Source organism: Dromiciops gliroides, chromosome 1 (genome assembly GCF_019393635.1).
Source record: "Dromiciops gliroides isolate mDroGli1 chromosome 1, mDroGli1.pri, whole genome shotgun sequence".
In the NCBI taxonomy this organism is placed as follows: domain Eukaryota; kingdom Metazoa; phylum Chordata; class Mammalia; order Microbiotheria; family Microbiotheriidae; genus Dromiciops; species Dromiciops gliroides.
This window is the reverse complement of record NC_057861.1, coordinates 604,857,577-604,878,437: the sequence shown is the minus strand read 5'-3', so window position 1 is coordinate 604,878,437 and position 20,861 is coordinate 604,857,577. Positions and strand designations below refer to the sequence as shown.

The 20,861-nt window shown below is 36.6% G+C and overlaps 1 protein-coding gene across 1 annotated transcript in view; it reads right to left on the bottom strand.

The window, feature by feature from the left end:
• KIF27 (kinesin family member 27) overlaps positions 1 to 20,861 on the bottom strand; it is a 108,837-nt gene that overhangs the window by 7,659 nt on the left and 80,317 nt on the right. The window contains 4 exon segments of the mRNA XM_043983829.1: positions 2,870 to 3,068; positions 7,840 to 8,046; positions 12,429 to 12,644; positions 13,311 to 13,487. Of these exon segments, the coding sequence (XP_043839764.1) occupies positions 2,870 to 3,068; positions 7,840 to 8,046; positions 12,429 to 12,644; positions 13,311 to 13,487 (799 nt within the window).

The following is a 20,861-nucleotide window of genomic DNA, read 5'->3' as shown; positions in this document are numbered from 1 at the left end:
AATTTAAGTGGATTTTTATATCCCCCACCCTCCACTCTGTGGCTAGTCTTCTAGTGACAAGCCTAAAAAACCAAAAAAATTTATATATATATATACACACACACACATATACACATATGTTTATACATATATAGTGAAAAATATAGATAGTGAATAAGTAATATATTGTATAATTAATGTTAAGTAATTAAAATTACATAATATATAGTGAATACACACACACACATAGAGTGAAAATGTTTCCAACTTGTTAGGATCATCCAGAGATTGTATTCAACTGGTATAGCCTTGGCAAATCCAAGGTCATCTCCATGGTAGGATATGAGGTGTTAAAACGGGATTTTAGAGGAGATATACTAATCTTGTATTTTTTAAAAATCAGACTTTATAATGCGATAATATTAATGGCATTTATTTAAGTGCTTTAAGGTTGGCAAAGTGCTTTACAAATAGTATCTCATTTTATCCTCAGAAAAACCCCAAGAACCTGCAATTAACTCCATTCTACAAGGTTACACGGGTAGTAAATATATAAGGCTAGATTTCAAATCAGGTCTTCCTTACTCTTAAGTCTAGCACTTTATCCATTGTGTAAATTAGCTCCTTTATCTGATTAGGGAGCACCTGGCAAGGAGCTCTCTCTACCAAAGTGGGTTGGGACATTCTCTGTAATTTATATAATCTTAGAGAGCTGCCTAGGCCCTGGGACCAATTATGGTCAGTAGAGGACAGAGGCAGAGCTTGAACCAGGTCTTCCTTTTTCAAGGCCATCTCTTTTATCCATTATACTGGACTGTCTCATAGATTGTATATTAAAATTTTAAGTTCATTATTCAGAAAGAAACTAGGGGGGCGGAGCCAAGATGGCGGAGGAAAGGCAGTGAGCTCCCGAACTCATGACATGATTGCTCCAAAAAACATCCAAATAAGGTCATAGGAAAATGCCCGGAGCAGCAAAACTCACAGAAGAATGTGCTGAAATCATCTAACCAAAAACGGCTTGGAAGGTCAGAAGGAGGGAGCTGCTGTGCTGATACAGGAGTCAGGCCCAACCCCACAGTCACCCTGACACAGATCCAGTCCCAGGAAGGCCTCACCAGAGAAGGAGACCCCCAGAGCCTCTGAATCAGCTGAAGCACCAGTGTCATCTGGAACTAAGCTCACAGTCTGGTGAGTGGGTTGAGCCCTGGGCAGGGGGGAGAATACAGGGGTCTATGCTTGTGCTAAGGCAGAACTTGGATTTTACATCATTACTGAGAACCAGGTGGTAGGCTCGAGTAGAAGTGGCCCAGTTTGGGGAGGGGCACAGGCTCATCGGAGCTAACAACCACAACACACAAAGCTGGTTGATTGGCAAGTTGGTCTGGGGTCATCTAGGACCAGGAAACAGGCCGGGCGAGGCAAGAACCTGATTCTCCTTAAATCATACCACCTGAGACTTCTTAAGCTTGGGATACTGCAGCCTGGAAACAGTGCCCCACTTTAAGGAACTAAAAGTCAAGTAAAAGAAAGGCAAGATGAGCCGACAGAGAAAGGTGAGAACCATAGAAAGTTTCTTCAGTAACAAGGAAGACCAAGGGGCACCCTCAGAGGAAGATGTCAACATCAGGGCCCCTATATCTAAAGCTTCCAAGAAAAATACGAATTGGTCTCAGGCCATAGAGGTGCTCAAAAAGGACTTTGAAGATAAAATTAGAGAGAAGAAACTAGTTTATAACTGGTTTCTAATAAGACTCCTTTTTGTACCCCTGTAAACCACACCCAATTTTTTGTTACTGTATCTCTCCTGCATGCATGGTTAAAATGGATGTGTATTGGCAGAGCTTTAATAATTTTTTAAGTTTTTAAGTAAAACTCATGGACAATATATAACCACATAAATAATGTAAAAAAGAATCATATTTAGCTTGCATAGATAGTGCTTAAAAGCAGTAATAATTTAAAACAGTATTTAAAATACCACTTTCTAAACATTTAAAATAAGACACAAATTAATTGACTGAGATCCCTATATGGGTATGTTTGAATGTAGTAAATTAAATGATTCTAATAAAAATCTCATCTTGGAAGTAACTGGTTGCTTCAGTTACTTGTCACAGCTTCTCTTTTTTTTTTTTTTTTTTTTTTAGGCAATGGGGGTTAAGTGACTTGCCCATGGTCACACAGCTAGTAAGTGTCAAGTGTCTGAGGCCGAATTTGAACTCAGGTCCTCCTGAATCCAGGGCTGGTGCTTTTAACCACTGCGCCATCTAGCTGCCCCACAGTTTCTCTTAACATTCCAAATCACTATATCCTTCTGAACTAACTTTGTATTTACATTTTTTTCTTTTGGGACCGTCTCAGTAACTCATTCCCAGCATCACACTCAGGGGAATCAGGACTAAACAAGGGGAACCAAGAGGTCCGTGGTAGAGGTTCTGTCACTAGCACAACTCTTTTCTTTACTGTACTGACCCTCTGACTAGGTAATATGACCACCACCTGCAGGAGAAATACTCCATGAGAGCTGACCAATGGTGTGTGTGCTGACAATAGGTACCTATTAATGGACTATCGCATTTCTAATCAACTGGATATATGAAGAATTTTAGGAGCAATCTAGCTAGAGGTTCTAATCACTCTGCTATCTCCTGTCATAAGTAGAAAATTATTTACCTTCTGCTGAAAACGAATATCCTCTGCCTGAGCCTGGCAAAAAAAGCAACGACTGCCATAAAAGAATAATGATTTTAACACTGTACATTTCACAGATGTGCATTACTTTGTCTCTTGTATGCTTATGGCTCCCTGACATGAAGCCTTTTTTTTCCTGTACACCCCGCCCCTTCCTGCTAGAATTCCTGTGTTTCACCAAATAGAAAAAAAATACCTTTGAAATACTGCAGGAGTAACTGCATCTTTTGCTCATGCTCCTTCCGTTGAACTGTTAGCTGTCTGTCACTCTGCAGCGTGAGGTGCTCTAATGCAGATTCTAGCTCGCGAATCATGTTGTCTTGTTCCTGAACCTTCATTTTAATTTCTTCATTTTCCAACTTTAGTTTACGCTCGGCTTCTCGCAAACTAACCACCTGCCAGATATATAATATTTTAACTTTTTAATTATGTGTCAGGTTATCTGATTAGCCTGTTTTCCTTAGTCAACAACATAAAGATGACTTTGTGGAGTTATTCTATTTGGGTTCTTATAAGATTTATCTAACATCAGTATAAAAGATTTTTGCATTTAGTAGCATTTGTTACAAATCTGAATTTCTATTAAATTTCATTCAACTCGAAACATTAAGTGTCTACTTTGTATAGTGCTTAGCACATAGCAGGTGCTTAATAAAATACTTATTGACTAACTGCACTGCACTGTGCTAGGCACTAGTGATACAAAGAATCAAACACAGTCCCCATTAAGGAAGCCTATAATTTAACAGAAAAATAGCACTTGTCCATAACTATAATATAAATTAGATGGTAAATACAAAGGGAGAGATATGTATAAAGTGCTATAAAAAATTAGAGATTACTTCTAGATTTGGGGTGAGGAGGTGTTAGAATGGCTAAAATGAATGTTGGATAAAAGGGAGTATTGTGAAAGACAGGTGGAAAAGTAGGTTGGAACCAGACTGTGGAGGGCTTTGAATGCCAGACTTAAAGAATCTGTAATTTACTTGTACATAACTGGGAGTCACTTATACTTTATGAGCATGGAAAGTGAGGTGCTCAGTTCTGTGCATCAGAAAGCTTATGCATATACATGGTGGTATGAAGCATGAATTGGAGTAGGGAAAAGCCTAGAAGTGCAAGGGCCTTTAATCAGAGTAGTAGGAATTAAAAAGAAGATAATGAAAGAATAAATAGGATTTAATAATTAACTAAATAAGCTGGGTGAGGGAAGATGAAAAGGAAAAAAAAATCCAAAATTTTAAATGTAGGCTGTTAAGAGGATGGTAGTGCTTTCAACAAAGATAGAGAAGATAGGAGAAGAGGGAGGTTTCAGGAGTAAGCTATTCAACCAATAGTTAGAAAGATGGGACTGAGGAGAGGCCAAGGAAAGAGATAATAGATCTGGGAGTTATCCACATAAAAGTATTCACTGCAGCCATGAGAATGTTTGAGATTGCCAAGTCAAGGCTGTAAAAGAGAAACTTATCAAGGACAAATCATTGGGCAATATCTACCTCTGGCCAATGGGCTCCAGTGGTGGGAGTGGGTAAATAAATAATCAGAGAAGAAAAATAAGGAATAGTTATTTAAATATTAAGAATTGTCTCCTCTCTCCCAATGAGTTTCTCTGGCATGATAGTTTCAATTTGTATTTTGTACTTTTTTGTTTTTAGCACTGTTGCTCTTAAAAGAAAATTAAGATGTTAAATCTTTTAAAATAATTTAATAAGACTATTTCCCAGCTTAAGCCTAGAAAATGGGTGTTGACAAAGTTGAGTGCCACTTAATTTCAGACTCTCTAGTAGGTTCTTTCTGTGCATAGACATATGTTGTAACTGTTTTAAGTATACCACAAAAATAGCTTTTCTAAACTGTGCTATTTAACATTTTTTACAAATGACTTGAATAAAGGAAGTAATCATGCCCATCAAATGTGCAAATGACACAAAAGTAAGTGGGTATAACTATATATTTGATGAGAGTCAGGATCCAAAAAAATCTCTACAGCCTAGAATGTTGGGGCTGATGAAACCCAATAGGAATAAATATAAAGTCTTTACACTTAGATTTTTTTTGGGGGGGGGCAGGGCAATGAGGGTTAAGTGACTTGCCTAGGGTCACACAGCTAGAGTCAAGTGTTTGAGGCTGGATTTGAACTCAGGTCCTCCTGAATCCAGGGCCAGTGCTTTATCCATTGCACCACCTAGCCGCCCCTTTTACACTTAGATTTTTTTTTTAAGTGAGGCAATTGGGGTTAAGTGACTTCCCCAGGGTCACACAGCTAGTAAATGTTAAGTGTCTGAGGCCAGATTTGAACCCAGGTACTCCTGACTCCAGGGCTGGTACTCTATCCACTGCGCCACCTAGCTGCCCTACACTTAGATTTTAAAAGGCAAACTTCACAATTATATGATGGAGAGGTATGGCAGAGCAACAGAGTATCTGAGAAGGATCTGATGGTTTTATTATACCATAAGCTCAGTATGAGTTAAAATTGTAATATGGCAACCTGAAAAAGCAACTGGGTTACATTAAATGAGGCATAATGGTTAGAATGAGGGAAGGGATAGTCCTTGTTGTACTCTGGTTTAGACCACATTTGGAATTCTTTGCTTAGTTCCTATATTTTAGAAAGGATACTGAATAAGATGGAGTAATTCTCTTCAATGTTCAAGGGCCATATGAGGGAAAGTTGAAGGAAACAGAGATGTTTAGCATGAAAAAAAAGGAAACTTGGGAGACTTGTAATAACTGTCTTCAGGTATCTGAAGGGTTATTCTGTGGAAAAAGGATTAGATTTGTTCCACCTGGCTTTAGAGGGCAGAACCAGGGAACAATGGGTAGAAGTTAAATAAAAGTAAATTTTAGTTTTAAAAGGAAAATTTCCTCCAGCTATTCAAAAGTGGAGTGGACTGTCTTGGAAGTTGATTTCCCCTCATTAGAAGTCTTAAATCAAAGCCTGAATAACCACTTCTTAGTTATGTAGTAGAAGGGATTCCTGATCAGGCCTAGATGGCTTAAGAGGTTCTTTTCCAATTTTGGTAGTCCTCTCTGAATCCTGCCATATGCTTCCTATGTATGCTGATTCAAATTTTATACCGATCATGAGTTCTCTTCTGTTTTCTTTTAAAAGCCAACCCTTGTAGAAGTGATGTTTATTCATTCAACAAATTTTTATTAAGCACTAGTATGTGTAAAACACTGGCAATAGAAATAAACATTGTACACAATATAGAGTCATGATAGATACAGCACCATATGCCATAAGTTTTTTGGTTTTTTTTGCTATAATGTTACAACATACACCATACATTCTTGAGATTTCCTCCTCCCAGAAGGTTATATTCTAAAAATTACATACCTTTACCCTTTTGTCCAATTGGGAAAAATGTAAAATTAGAAATTGGGAAACAGTAGCCAACTAGAGGTAATTTCGTAAATTGAAATTCTGGCCCCTAAACAAAAATTAAAGGTTCTCCCCCTTCAGTATTTCACATATTCATAATTCATTGTTATGGGTACATTCCCCATCACTGGCTATTGCTATGGCCAAAAAGATATAACTTGTTGGTGATTACAAGCCTTGCTGAAGTTAACTGGTTGGTCCTTAGAAAATAGGAATACAATCAATTCATTGCTGGGCTCACTGTGAAAGTCTCTCCAGCTTGGGCAAACCTGTCATCCAAATTGACACTGGGCAGCACTCTGGTGTCACTGCCAAGCTTTCATGAGGCATCACAGAATAACTTTAGTGAAAGCTTCCCCTATTCTCTAGTCATTAAAAAATAACATCTTTCTAGGAGAAAAAAGAGTTTCTTCCTTTTATGGACCCCTTTTGGATTTATGGGTAGTTAAGCAGTATTAATACCTATGGTTGGATGGGAAGTTGTTAACTCTCTAATGTATCTTTTACTAGGGGTTTATAGCAAAATACGAGACTGATTGATACTCATTTGCTACTAGGCTACTATCCATTACTAGGATCTTTTTAAATAAAGTTTTCTATAATAACATTTAAAACACTAAATGTTCTAAACTTTCATCATTACATTTGTTAAGAGAAATCATGATTTTGTTGTTATATTTGATGTTTTATTTTAAATTACCTCTTAAATATTTTTTCCTGTTACTTGGCTTTATTCTGAAGTTAATATTAATTAATCCACTCTTTTAAGAAAAGGACAAATAAAATGGGAGATTAAAAAAAATTACAAAACCTCACAAGTTTGTATTAAATGGGAGACAGGTGGAAAAGGATTTGCTAAAATGTTCAGATTATATAATAACAAAATAAAATAGTAATAAGATTAATTATTATATGTTCAAATAAAGTTGAACTATATTATTACTGTTCCTATGATACATGCAACTCTGAAATCTCATCCTAATGTCTACCTACTAGGGGGGAAAGGAGCTAGAATCTGGTGAAGTTCCCTATTTGTCATTAATTCAGACAAAGTCTATAACTTTCTTTCTTTCTTTTTTGGTGAGGCAGTTGGGGTTAAGTGACTTGCCCAGGGTCACACAGCTAGTAACTGTTAAGTGTCTGAGCCCAGATTTGAACTCAGGTACTCCTGAATCCAGGGCCGGTGCTCTATCCACTGTGCCACCTAGCTACCCTCAGACTTAAAGTCTAAATATGTGGCATTTTATTTTACTAGAAAGAGCCAACAAATACACAATAATGGTCAAAGGTTATAATATGAATCTTTTGATACATATTTTCAAAAAGCCTCCAGTATCAACCTTAATATCAGTTTGGCTAAAAATAGAAAAGATATAAAGATCTTATAAATTTAGGGCTGATAAAATATTTTCTTTCTTTTTTTTTTTTGCGGGGCAATGGGGGTTTAGTGACTTGCCCAAGGTCACACAGCTAGTAAGTGTCAAGTGTCTGAGGCTGGATTTGAACTCAGGTACTCCTGAATCCAGGGCCGATGCTTTATCTGCTGCGCCACCTAGCTGCCCCCTGATAAAACATTTTAACAGCTTAATCATGATTTCACTGTTAAAGCAATGCTTATATTTGTAGCCAAGGTAAGGACTATTAGGATTTTAATAAAATATAGACTTTAACCTTTTTGAAAAAAATTTCAAATTGAATAATTTGGTTGATGTTTCTTTGTATAAACTATGCAATTAAAATTAACTGCAGTTAATGTTAAGTCACTTAAAAAAACAAACCTTGTTGAAGTATTTGTAAAGAATAGCTCTGATCTCAGCAGGAGTCAAGCAAATCAGCTTTTCCATAACATTTGCCTCACTCTGGGTCAGGATTTGGAATGAGGCTCTAAGTGAATGCTGACGACTCTGGATGTTTTCATTCTTGTAATCAATTGCAGCTTCCAGTGCTTCAATCCCTTCTTCAAGCTGGAAAAGAAGATGTTCTTCCTAGAGATAAAACACAATAGGAACCACTGAATTTCAAATGAAAAGGTTCTATAATTGGGCCTCGTCACAATCTCTCTAATACAGCAAAACATTTCCGCTGTATATGCTGCTGTAAAAAGAAAAACACCTGATAACTAGAGCACTCACCAACTTCTAATAAGTTTAGCACTATTTCATCTCTGCCTTGCAGAACACCTAAATTAAAGTTCATATTCTCTTTTCTGTAGTGGCACTTGGATCAGAAAGTACTATGAAAAGGTAAAACATATGAATTATCTAAGCAGAATATTAATAAGTAGACATCAAAGCAAACATTTTGAAAAGGAAGAAGAGAAAGCAACTTATTGTTTATTAAGTTGTGTCCGACTCTTCATGCCAGGCCCTTCTATCCTCTGCGCTCTCCCAAAGTCTTCCAAGCTCATGTTCATTGCTTCCATGACACTATCTACTATTTCATTCTCTCCTGTCCCCTTCTCCTTTTTGCTTTCAATCTTTCCCAACATCAGGGTCTTTTCTAGAGTCCGGTCTTCTCATTATGTGGCCAGAGTATTTCAGCTTCAGTATTTTCCTTCCAATAAGTAATCTGAATTAATTTCTTTAAATACTAATTTGATCTCCTTGCTCTCCAAAGGTCTCTCAAAAGTCTTCTTCACCATCACAATTTGAAAGCATCAGTTCTGTGGCATTCCCCTTTCCTTATAGTCGAACTTTCATAAGCCATACATTGCTACTGGAAAAACCATAGTTTTGCCTATAATATGTACCTTTATTGGCAAGATGATGTCTCTGCTCTTTAATGTGCTATCCAGATAGTTTTTCTTCCAATGAGTATACATCTTTTAATTTCATGACTGCAGTTGCCGTCTGCAGTGACCTTTGAGACCAAGAATATAAAAATCTGACTTCTCTTTCCTCTTATTTGCCAGAAAGTGATGGAACCCTTTGCTGTGCAGCAGTAAGGACTTAATATATGATAAAAGACTGGACTTTTTTTAATCTTTAGGATATGCTAGGAAAGGAAATGTAAGAACTCAGAATGAATTTCATGTTGACAAAAGGAAAACTTTGGGAATCACCGACAATCATTTTCTTAGAAGTTCTTGACAACTGTCTTGATATGTGCTTGAAATAGCACCAATTTATATACTGTGACCCAAAGAATACAACTTTTACTTCAAGCCCTACCAATGAGAACAGATTGGTGACAGTGTATGTGTATGTAGGGGGGAGAGGCAGAGGGAGAATGTCATTATATGACTCAGCAAGAATCTGAAATATTTTTGATCAAGTGGGAAGAGATATGCTGACATCTAGAACTTTATACTGGAAATTTAGAGGAACAATACATGTTAATGTATCTCTCCCAGATGTTTGAATAAAACCTTTTATAACACAGTTTTAAATTAGATCCTGAGAGGATAAGTGTTGAAAACAATGTTCAGTATTCATTCTAGTTTTTTGAAGTCACTTAAGTATCAACAACATAGGGATTTGAATAGTTACTTCATAGGGAACTACATAATATTCATCATTATCAGAAAGTATTTTTAAAATTCACCAGAAAGGGCTATTTTTTTTAATATAATCAACTAGATTCCTAAATCCATATGGAACATTGTGTGGATATGTCCTAATGAATTAATACAAAAATAATTTGCATTTTATGCATATTTTGTAGTAAATGTCATTCTCATTTTTTACCTGGATTAATATAAAATTCATTCACACTCTCTCACACACACACACACACACACACACACACACACACACACACACACACCTGTAGCACCTTTAAAAAACCTGGTAAAGGGGCAGCTAGGTGATGTAGTGGATAAAGCACTGGATTCAGGAGGACCTGAGTTCAAATCCAGCCTCAGACACTTGACCCTTAACTAGCTGTGTGACCCTGGGCAAGTCACTTAACCCTCATTGCCCTGCTAAAAAAAAAAAAACCCAACCCCCCCCCAAAAAAAAACCCTGTTAAAGCTGGAAGCTGGATGATGATGATCCCCATTTTACAAATGAGGCCCTGAAAGATGACCACACAAGGGTCAAAACTAGGAGTCAAATCCAGGCCACAAAGCAGGCTTGGGGTAACACTAGTCCATCCCGCCCTGCCCTGTGAATCCATGAAGCAGCTCTACCCCCAGAGCCCATGAATAACAAGGTTCTATGGATTTAAAATGTGTGCAGTTCTTGAGTATATCTTGACCCAGAGGAGGGAGAAGCAACTTCAATAAATTGATGCTAGGTAGAAGGGGAGAATCTAAGTTGTGATAAAAAAAATGAAATGGAAATTCACCAAAGAGATGTATACACATAGAGTAGTCAAAAGCTTACTTCATGTGCTTTGTCTACATTAAGTTCAAATACTTACAACTTTAAATAAAAGAGGGTTCATTTGTCAATGTCCAAACTTAAGCATCCTGTACCAGAAGAGATAACTGGGAGTTCTATCATTCATGTGAAGCGATCCAACCAGAAAACTTATAAGGGGAAAAGGATCATTTTGAGAAGAAAAAGTATTCTCTGAACCAGTTTTAAATGAGTTGTCCAAATTATAGATCTACACCTAGGCATATGATGGTGGTGGCTTTGTATCATGTTAGAGCATTAGTGTGTATGATTTATCATCTTCAACTGGCTAACCTCTATGGCAGTACTGATATCTTTAGAAAAGGATGGGTTGCAAGTATCACCTTTAAAGCTGCCTGAAGCAAAGCATAGTTATATTAACATAGAATATAGCTATTAGGAACTCATTTTATAAAATCCCAGTGAAAGAGCTCAGCAAAATGCCAAATTCTGGGTTGCTTCCAGACACCTATTAAGAAAATGATGAAAAAAAAAAAGAAAGAAAATGATGTATCTCTTCTCCCCTGAACACCACTGGCTCCCCTCCGCCCTTTCCATTTTGAACTTCACCTACCTTCAAGTTTTACAAGAAATTTTACCATTCACTAGACTCCTGTCAATTAATGAATCAAATTAAATCCTCAGCCTAACATTGAAGGTCCCCTACCAATTGACTCTCTTCCCACATTATTACCCATCATACTCCTTCTGCTAATGCCATATCCTCTACATAAACATTAATATGCATTTGTGTATGATGATCATCTTTCTCTTCTATGAACATGTCATACCTCATGACTGTATGCCTTTTACCTGACCTAAATTAGATGTATACAGACCCTTTCTCCATAAAGTCAAGTCTTTTACCTGTTTTAAGATCTGGCTCAATGCACTGCCTTAAAATTATTGCCTTGCTATACATTCCTTGGCACCAATTTATCATTTGTGTCATTATCCATAACTTATTTTAGATTTGGAGGGGAGGGTAAATTGGAAACTCTTTGAGGGCCAGGACTATGTTTCATACTTTTGTTTTTTTCCATCGGCCTGATACAGTTCTGGGCATGCAGGTGCTCAGTAATGCTTATGTGATTAATTCTAGTCTTTTTTATGCTCTTCTATTTTCAATAGCATGGAGCTCTAATTTTATACCATTACCCAATTCTGCATGGAAGACCAAGCTGTATGGTTTCAAAAGCCTTGGTGGGACACTGTAGACTTGAAGTATTTCAGAAGCCACTTATTCCTCAATCAGTCTGTTTCCACATAACCACCAACAAAGCTGGTCTTAATTACCATAAAATAATTTGTTTCATACTGGCATGTCTTCTATACCACAAATATGCCCTTACCTTCCCTTGGTTTCCCACAGCCCTCTATGACAAACCCCAAAAGCCTCCCCATGACTCATTCTTCCCAGCCATTCAACTTCTCTTGGATCTCTTATCCTGTCTTTCAGTTATGACCAGAAACAGACACTAAGTATTTTGGAGAAATTTCTGCTTCAAGAAGCCACTTCTGATTTTCTGGTAAAGGAAGTAACAAGGGTTTTTATCAGCAGTTAAAACTTCTGAGGTGGCAGAAACTGCTTGGGAATTTGGAAGTTAGCTAAGACAGCTAATAATTTATATGGTTAAAATGTTTATGGGAAGGAGGGAATGTGATCCATAATAAAAATATTTATACCTAAAATTTATTATTTGAATATGTATAAATGGCTGGACACACTATTGAACAAGTGAGAACAGGCTTGTGACCCTTGCCTGTGGAGAACGCATTAGCCCTACTATTTCTAGTAATGCCAGCCAAGAGCTATGTCCATAAAGCTCTAAGAGTGAGGACTCCACAATATGTGTACAATCATGCTTTACTGTATTAAATTGATTTCACTTGATGAATTCATTACAGTTGGAAATTCCAATGAATTTTAAAATTTACCAGATTTTATGTTTACCTGACAGAGACTGAGGAATTATTCAAGTTATGCATTAGTACAGCACTTCCAGTTCCAGTGAATATTGACTTACTTCAGGGGATAACACTCTACCATTTTTAAGTTTCTCATCGATACTATTTCTTCTTCTTTGTAGCTGATCCTTTTCTTTCTGAAGAGCCTGGACTTCTTCTGAAATCTTTATTTGCTCCTCAGCTGGAATGCTCTGGAGCTGCATGCTTTTATTAGTCAACTCTTGGTCCAACAAGTTCAGGCGAGTTGATATTTTCAAACTATCTTTGTTTAAAGCCTAAAAGACACAACCCATCCCACCCCTCAAAAAGTTATTAATTCAAAGTGTATATGAGTATTAATAAAAATGTTGCAAAAACTAAATCAGAAAGTTATGTTTCGTTTTATATAGGTATTAGATGCAATCAAGGCTAAGAGTTATAGCTATTTATATAAGCATTCCCATTAACTACTTCAAAGGGTGGGCCTTAAACAAAAATTTCTGAAAAGGCCTTCTATGTTTTGTTAATTGTAAAATGAAAACCTTCCTTACACAAGACCTCTCTCATTTGATAGGTTCCCACAAAACAAAACAAAACAGCTTACAAAAGAGAATGATAAGAGAGTCCTGATAGGTGGTGACAGTAGTTATTCCTGTGCTACATTTTCAACTGTCTTTTTTACCCAATAACCAATGTTCACTATGAAACTTCTAGGGATGCCTTTCCTTCACAACTTCCATGAAAGTTCAGCAGCCAAACCACTAACTTTGCAGAACATTAAATATTTTACAAGTTTGCTTATATATTTTAGTCTTCAAAAATTGGGCCATTTGCTATTTAATAAATGGCAAAAAATAAATTTGAGAACATGAAAATTTTATTCCTTCCACTTCTTTGTAGTGCAGTGACCCACTTGTAAGAGAAGACACATTTTATACAACTCTCAAACTAGAGCTAGGTACCTGACTAGATCGCAACTTCTTGTTTTCCAAGTGGCTCTTCTCTTGTAACAATGCTTCTTTCTTGGAAACAATTGCCTCTCTTTGCTTTAAGTCCTCTTCCAGCTCAGCTAATTCTTGATGTTGATGGAGAACTCTTTCCACTTCTTCATCTAACCACTTCTTTTGTTCATCCAGTTTCTGCATTAAAAATCCAGACACATGTCATTTGTTTCAACTTTCTCCTGTGTCAGCCACAAAAGTAAATTAGAATCTAAAGAGTAGCATAAATTCAGATGTCTGGAATCATGAAAAAAAAAGTTTTAAGTGTCACTAGTAGCCGAATTATTTTATGGAATTACAAAGTGGTAGCGCTAGTTAATACATTTAGAATGAGAGAAAAATTTCTATTTAAAAGGAATTAGGATCTATCTTTCTTTTCTTTTTTTTTTTTTTGCAAGGCAGTGGGGGTTAAGTGACTTGCCCAGGGTCACACAGCTAGTAAATGTCAAGTGTCTGAGGCCAGATTTGAACTCAGGTACTCCTGAATCCAGGGCCGGTGCTTTATCCACTGCACCACCTAGCTGCCCCCAGGATCTATCTTTCAAAAACAGACATTAAGATATATTACTCAAAGTCAAAGGGGTAATAATTTTATACATTTAAAGTTAGTTCCTAGAAGATAATATTATGCTCTTATTTTCATTGTTAATAAAAGCAAATCATCACAAGATACCATCCTGTCCATTTTAAATAGGTCAACATAAAAGAGCCATAAAAATGAAAATTTTCTCTAAAATAAAGAGCTTATTTACTCTTCAGAATCAAGGAATTCTAGCAGTAGGAATGTGTACTTGAAACATTAAATTGTGGACCCCTTGAACCTGAGCTGTTGGCTGAGTTGCTATGCATAAGCCTGGCAACTCAAATGAAAGATAGTATCCCAGAAGCTGGATTATTACCTGAGGTTCATCCAGAAGGAACAACAGCAACAACAACAACAACAAAGACAATGTCAGTGGAGATCCAAGGAAAAAGAAATGGAACTAGAAGCAAGGAATTGGGTTATAAAGGAAGCAATATACATAGGAATCTATCACTGCCAGGAAGTGAGATTTGTATGCCTTGATATCATCCATAGTATATAGGTATTTATTATATGTGTAATATGCCTGATGGTGCCTATGATTATCTTCCGCATCTGTGGCAAATAGGCTCTAATTCCTTCCTCTGAGAACCCTTCCCCACAACCCCTTAGACTGTAAGAGAATTGTGTTAGTGCCAAATATGGAAAGAATATGTGGTATTGTAAAGGTTTGAGTTATTAGGAAAGGACCAATGTCCTGGTCTTCCAATTTCCAGAAAGGTTATTTGTCAAGGTAGTTTCTGATTGATTAGGAACCAAACCCAGTCGCTAATCTTTGAGAGTCCATTGGTTTATCTGTACGTAGCCTATAGCTTTTTGATGGTCTCTGAATAGTGGTAAATCATGAAGGGTGGCAATAAATGAAAGTGGAATCTATAGTTTGAGTAAGTGGCATGTTCTTAATGGAAGCATTAAAGTCAATGACAAGAAATTATTAGATAATGATTAAAATAACAACAATAATAAATTTAATAAGATGAGGCAGTTATCCTAGTGATAATGAAGCACTGAATGGTTCCCTCTACCTGGCTGTGAGTTGGGAATGGTATAGGGAGATGAGTAGTAGGCTAGAGCCTGATATACAGTACAGAGAAAAAAGGCTGAATTCCTTCAAGTCTTAGCTAAAGTTACACCTTCTGTATGAAGCCTTTTCCAGTTATGTTTAATGCTGGTGCCTTCCATTATCTCCATTTTTCCCATATCTTGTTCATACCTAGTTTATGTGTTATCTCCTCCATTAAACTATGAGCTCCTTAAGAGCACAGGCTGTTTTATGCCTTTCTTTTATGCCCTTTGCTTAGCACAGTGCCTGGAACATAGTAGTAGGTATTTAAATGCTTGTCGACAAGAAATAGAAAATTAATTATGCCCCACTCCCAGCTGGAAGTATGATGGCTAAATAAATCATGAAGCCAGAAGAACCATGCTGCTGCCTCAACAGTTGCAGGTAGGGAAATGGCCAGTTTTAGTCAGTGTCCACCCCCACATATTGACAGTACCTTTACCTGAGAGGGAGATAAGTCTGTAACAAAGTTCAGGGCTACTGAGAACCAGAATCACTTGAAGTTGGGAATAGGCTTGAAGAAGCCACTACTTCTAGAGTTTTATTTTAACCCTCTAATAGTCTAGCATAAATTCTAAAAATTCTAGGATGGAAACTGTCTCTTACTGTAGTTTTCCATTGGATTTCTTGATTATTTGGTCTGGTGGTGATTTCAGGTTTTCGATGAAATAGGTGTATGGGAGCAAGGTAATCTGCTTCCTATGTAGGCAGCCATCCTGGCTGGAAGTCTAAATTCACACTTTTAATTCACTTTAAAAAATCATTCATCCATGGTCAGTTTTCTGGTACTTATCCCATTTCCTATTTTGCTTTTGTTTTGTTTTGAACAACATAGTACATACACCCCTGAAATTACATGTGCTTGTAGGTCCATGGTCAAGAAATTACAGGAATTATATCAAGATATTCCTGCTCTATTTGACAGTTCCTCAAACAACAATTGATAGGCACACCAATCTAATGATGATGCTATAAGTTGGTCCAACCAATTCATAAAACAACCTGGAATTATGAGAAGAATTACTCAACTATCATACCTTTTGTCCTAGCAAACCCCTTATTAAGCATATACCCAAGGAAGACACAGAAACAGTTCCTGTATACCAAAATATCTACAACTGAATTTTAGATAACCATGAATGTTTGAATAAACTATGGGATATAAATATAACAGAATATTATTATGCTGTAGGAAAATGACAAATGTGAGAAATTCAGAGAAGGATGGAAGACTTGTTTGAAGTGGATACAGAAGCAGAACAAAGTCTATGATAATATAATGTAAATGAAAGCAACACTGAAAGACAAACTCTGAATAACTGTAATGTCCAATTTTAGTTCAGGAGAATAGATCAGAGGTGTAGAATTAGAAGGGACTTCAGAAGTCATCTAGTCTGACCCCCTTATTTTACAGATGAGAAAACAGAGCTCCCCCCCCCCTTCTGGAAGAGTAATTGACTAGTACAAAGTCAAACAGGAATTCAAAGTCAAGATTTGAACCTGGGTCCTGTAATTTCAGAGTTGGCATTCTATAGAGATAGAGGACTATGAGTATACAATGGTGCATTCACTGTCAAACACAGTTGCTGTGATGATTGGTTTTGCTTACTTTGTTTTCTTTGTAATAAGAGAGCATTCAGTGAAAAGAAGAATAAATTGGGGAAGTGAATGTAGTTTCAAAGCAAAAGGCATCAATAAAATTAGAAAACTGCTGGACTTTTAAAAAATTGATCCTGGGGGCAGCTAAGTGGCACAGTGGATAGAGCACCAGCCCTGGATTCAGGAGGACCTGAGTTCAAATGCGGCCTCAGACACTTGACACTTACTAGCTGTGTGACCCTGGGCAAGTCACTTAACCCCCATTGCCCCTCGTCCAAAAAACAAAACTAAAACTTGATCCTATCAGCTTAGTTATATTCTGATGACTACTAAGCAAATTTGGATGTATTGAGAAATTTGCTGATATAGTAAGTCTTAACCATAATGATAATTTATATCAGATAGAGTTGATGGTCTAATTTTTGGTTTCTCCCTCTTCACTAATGGAATGACCAGGGCTATATAACATTTTCATTCTTGTTCAATATATTTTATTAATCTAAGCAAAATAGCATAATGAATATGAAGTATGTATATAACATGAAAATGCCAGGCCTCTGGGAAAATCAACATGTAGACATACATAGACATAACAGAAACACACGATTACCAGAAGCTATCGTTCCAGACAAGGCTCTGCCACTAACTATGTATGATACCCTGAAGAAGTCAATTTCTACCAGTTTTCTTTTCAAGATGACCTTGAAGATTCTTTCCTACTTTGAGAATTGGACATGCAACATATTATGGGCCATTCACTAATTCAGCCCAGTTCTCTAAAGTGAAACAAAATACATGTACACACCTAGGTGGTCATATAGCTTAACAGAAAGCTTACAGGCAGTCAATCCAAAGCTGAAAACTAACCAAATTTTACTTTTAGAAAAGTTTCCTACTGTGTAAGTTGACCAAAAAGCTTGAGTATCTGCGTTTCTGACATAGTTTTTAGGCTTGGACCATGTTTACATATCATCTGGCTTCTTGAAACATTCCACTGGCATAATCAATAAGGCATATAGCAAGACAGTATCCCCAGTAATACTTGATAGAATGCATGTAGTCAGCCAGAAGCAATGCTCCAACGTGTTTCTATTGAGTTGGATGGTCATGATGAGTGACACTAGAAGACACAACAAGCTATGGTAGGGTCAGATGAGAAGAGTAACCCTGAATTGAATATACTATCTATCTAGTGTATACTTAAATGTGACATGTGACAACTTAATTAGGGAAGACAGGACAATGAAAACAGATGATAAACAGAAGGCAAAACTACTCATATGCCTATTTTGCTTCTGTTTCCTCAATATCAAGAGGAATGTCATAGTGAGGAGGTATCCTTGCCAAAGGAGGGGAAGCTAGTTCTTACTATGCTGGGAAGGCTTTATAACCTGGGCTGTGCTACAGAGTGAGCATGCTGTCTGAGGACTGGTCCATCTGAGTAGGGAGAGAGTCATCACCTCTTGGTGGCTGATTATGCAAGAATCTGACTCAGCTGAGCAAAATAGAGTCTCTGAAAGGACTTCATCCAAAGCAGTATTCTTTTATGACAACACAAGATTCCTTGAAAGATGTAGCCGTAAAAATGATCTTCTGATTATCATCTTGATATTAATATTGAAACACAAAACTGCTCTTTAAAACAATAACAATAAAATTAATGCTAATTCCAGGGATATTCCTTGCTGTGAATTATGGAATCTCATAATCTCCAAATAATCAAAAGTGTGGATTACTCAAAGGGTAATGAAAAAAATATATATATATATAGTGTGTAAACAGGGTACAGGCTGTTTCTGATGAATATTTGTATGCAAAAAGAATAGTAAAAGTCATTGTCAAAAAGATGTATGACTAGTAAGAAGGCTGGCTGATCATATAAGCTAAAGTTAAAGATAACATATAGATACCCTGTATCTTGTACCCTGACAGATGTGGCCTAAGAATCCTACCAGGGGCTATGATATTAAATGAAAAATGCTCTTTGTGGAAATGCCTTTCACATCTATAGTTGGGGGAAGAGTTTTTAATTAAATAGGGTATAGAGAAAATAAATGGAACTAAAATGGAAAATTTTATTACATAAAATTGAAAGACTTTTGTACAAATTTGGTGCAATAAAAATTATAAAGGTAATAGCTAAATAGAATAAAAATCTTTGTAGCATATTTCTGACAAAGATCTGATATGCCAAGATATAAAATCCAAACCATTAATAAATGAAAGTTAAACTAGCTCCCAGGTTTCACACTTCACACCTAGCAAAACAGCAAAGATGACAAATAAGGAAAATGACAAATGTTGGAGAAACTTTGAGAGACACTAAAATGAACTGGCCCAACCATTTTAGAAAGAAGTTTGGAACTATACCCCCAAAAGTCACTAAACTGTAAACTGGATTATGCCCTTTGTCCCAGCTATAACTCTAGGAAGCTTATTTGCACCACAAAGATAAAAGAGAAAGGAACCATATGTACAAAAAATACTTAATAGCAGCATTTTTGTTTCAGCAAATTGAGGAACAGCTAAGCAAATTCTAGCATGTGAATGCAATGGACTGTGATTGTGCTGTAAGGAATGACAAGAGACAAATTCATTTCCAGCCCATTGCACTCTTTTCTTTGGGCTCTCATGCCATCTATCTTTTTTCTCCCCAGCTTTTCAGCTTCCTTTTGTGTGTTGTCTTCCCCTATTAGACTGTAAGCTCTTTGAGGGCAGGGATGCTTTTCTTTTTGGTATTTGTATCCCTAGTGCTTAGCACAATGCCTGGCACATAGCAAGTGCTTATTAAGCCAGTTTCCTGGCTGGCTGATTCAGAGAAACTTGGGAAGACTTGTATGAAGTGATGCAGAGTGAAGTGAACAGAACCAGGAAAAAAAATATATGACTACATTATTTTGAAGGAAAATAACTTTAAAAGACTTAACTCTTATCAATGCAATGAACAACTATGACTCCAGACCCAAAATGAATCAATCCTTCTTCCTACCTCTTGACAGAGAAGTGATGGACTACACGTGCAGAATGAGATCCATTTTACTTGACTCTACTTGTTACAAGAAATGTTATCTATTTCAGGAGGGGGGTAAGAATTTTGGGGGGATAGTACTATCAATACAAAAAATATAAGAAAATAAAATAATAGCAATGGAAGAGAGCACATACAAATAGCACAGCATTAGAATGACTGTTAAACTTATGAATTTTAAAATAGCTTTGCATAATAGATGTTCACAGTTTTATGTAGAATTCTTCTGATCTTATATATGGAAATGATCATGTTTGCCATGTTTATAATAAATTTGAAAAAAATTATGGTATATTTGGGGCTCTAGATTACTATAAGTTACTTGTGGCAAATATTTTCATTTAACATTAATTATTTTCTTTTAAAATAACTTTTCTCAGACATGTTGGGGCTAGCAAGTTTCCTAGTAAGAAGTAGAGATTGACCCTTTGGGTTTAATGATGGAAAGATCTCCCCAGAATGGAGAAATTTCAAGCTAAGTACTACAACACTCCCCTCCCCAAATAATTAGATCTTTGTGTGTCAGTTTCCCTTCTACCTCAAGTTTTTCAGAGGAAAAGGATTTCATATATCCTAAGTTTAGATATAAGTTCAACTCCCCATAATTATAGTTTACGATCACTTGGTCATTATCAAATACTAACAAAAATTTAAGTCAGGGTTGATTTATATCCACTTGCTAAAACAATTTCCAGCAATGCTAACATTCTTTTTTTTTCTTTTTTGGTGAGGCAATTAGGGTTAAGTGACTTGCCCAGAGTCACAGTGCTAACATTCTTAATAAATTAGGTGTCAGAATTGGAATTTCCCTCAGATAGTAGTCAGAAACAATTTCTCTTCTGTGACAGACTACACAAGGGTTATGTGATGTCCCTTCCTACTACTCACCACTAGAGTTGGGCATCTCTTTCTTGTTTGTTTTTTGCGGGGCAGTGAGGGTTAAGTGACTTGCCCAAGGTCACACAGCTAGTAAGTGTCAAGTGTATGAGGCTGGATTTGAACTCAGATCCTCCTGAATCCAGGGCCAGTGCTTCATCTACTGCACCACTTAGCTGCCCTGTATCTCTTTCTTAAAAGCATTTGTTACTATTTGAATGTGAGGAGAAGATTAAGTTGTTAATTGATTTTCCTGCCACTATCATAAGTGAGGACTTTTGATGAAAAATTTCTGTCTAAAACTTAACATTTCAAGAAAATTCTTATTCATATTTTCTGTTCATAAGGTTTTTCTCAAAATAT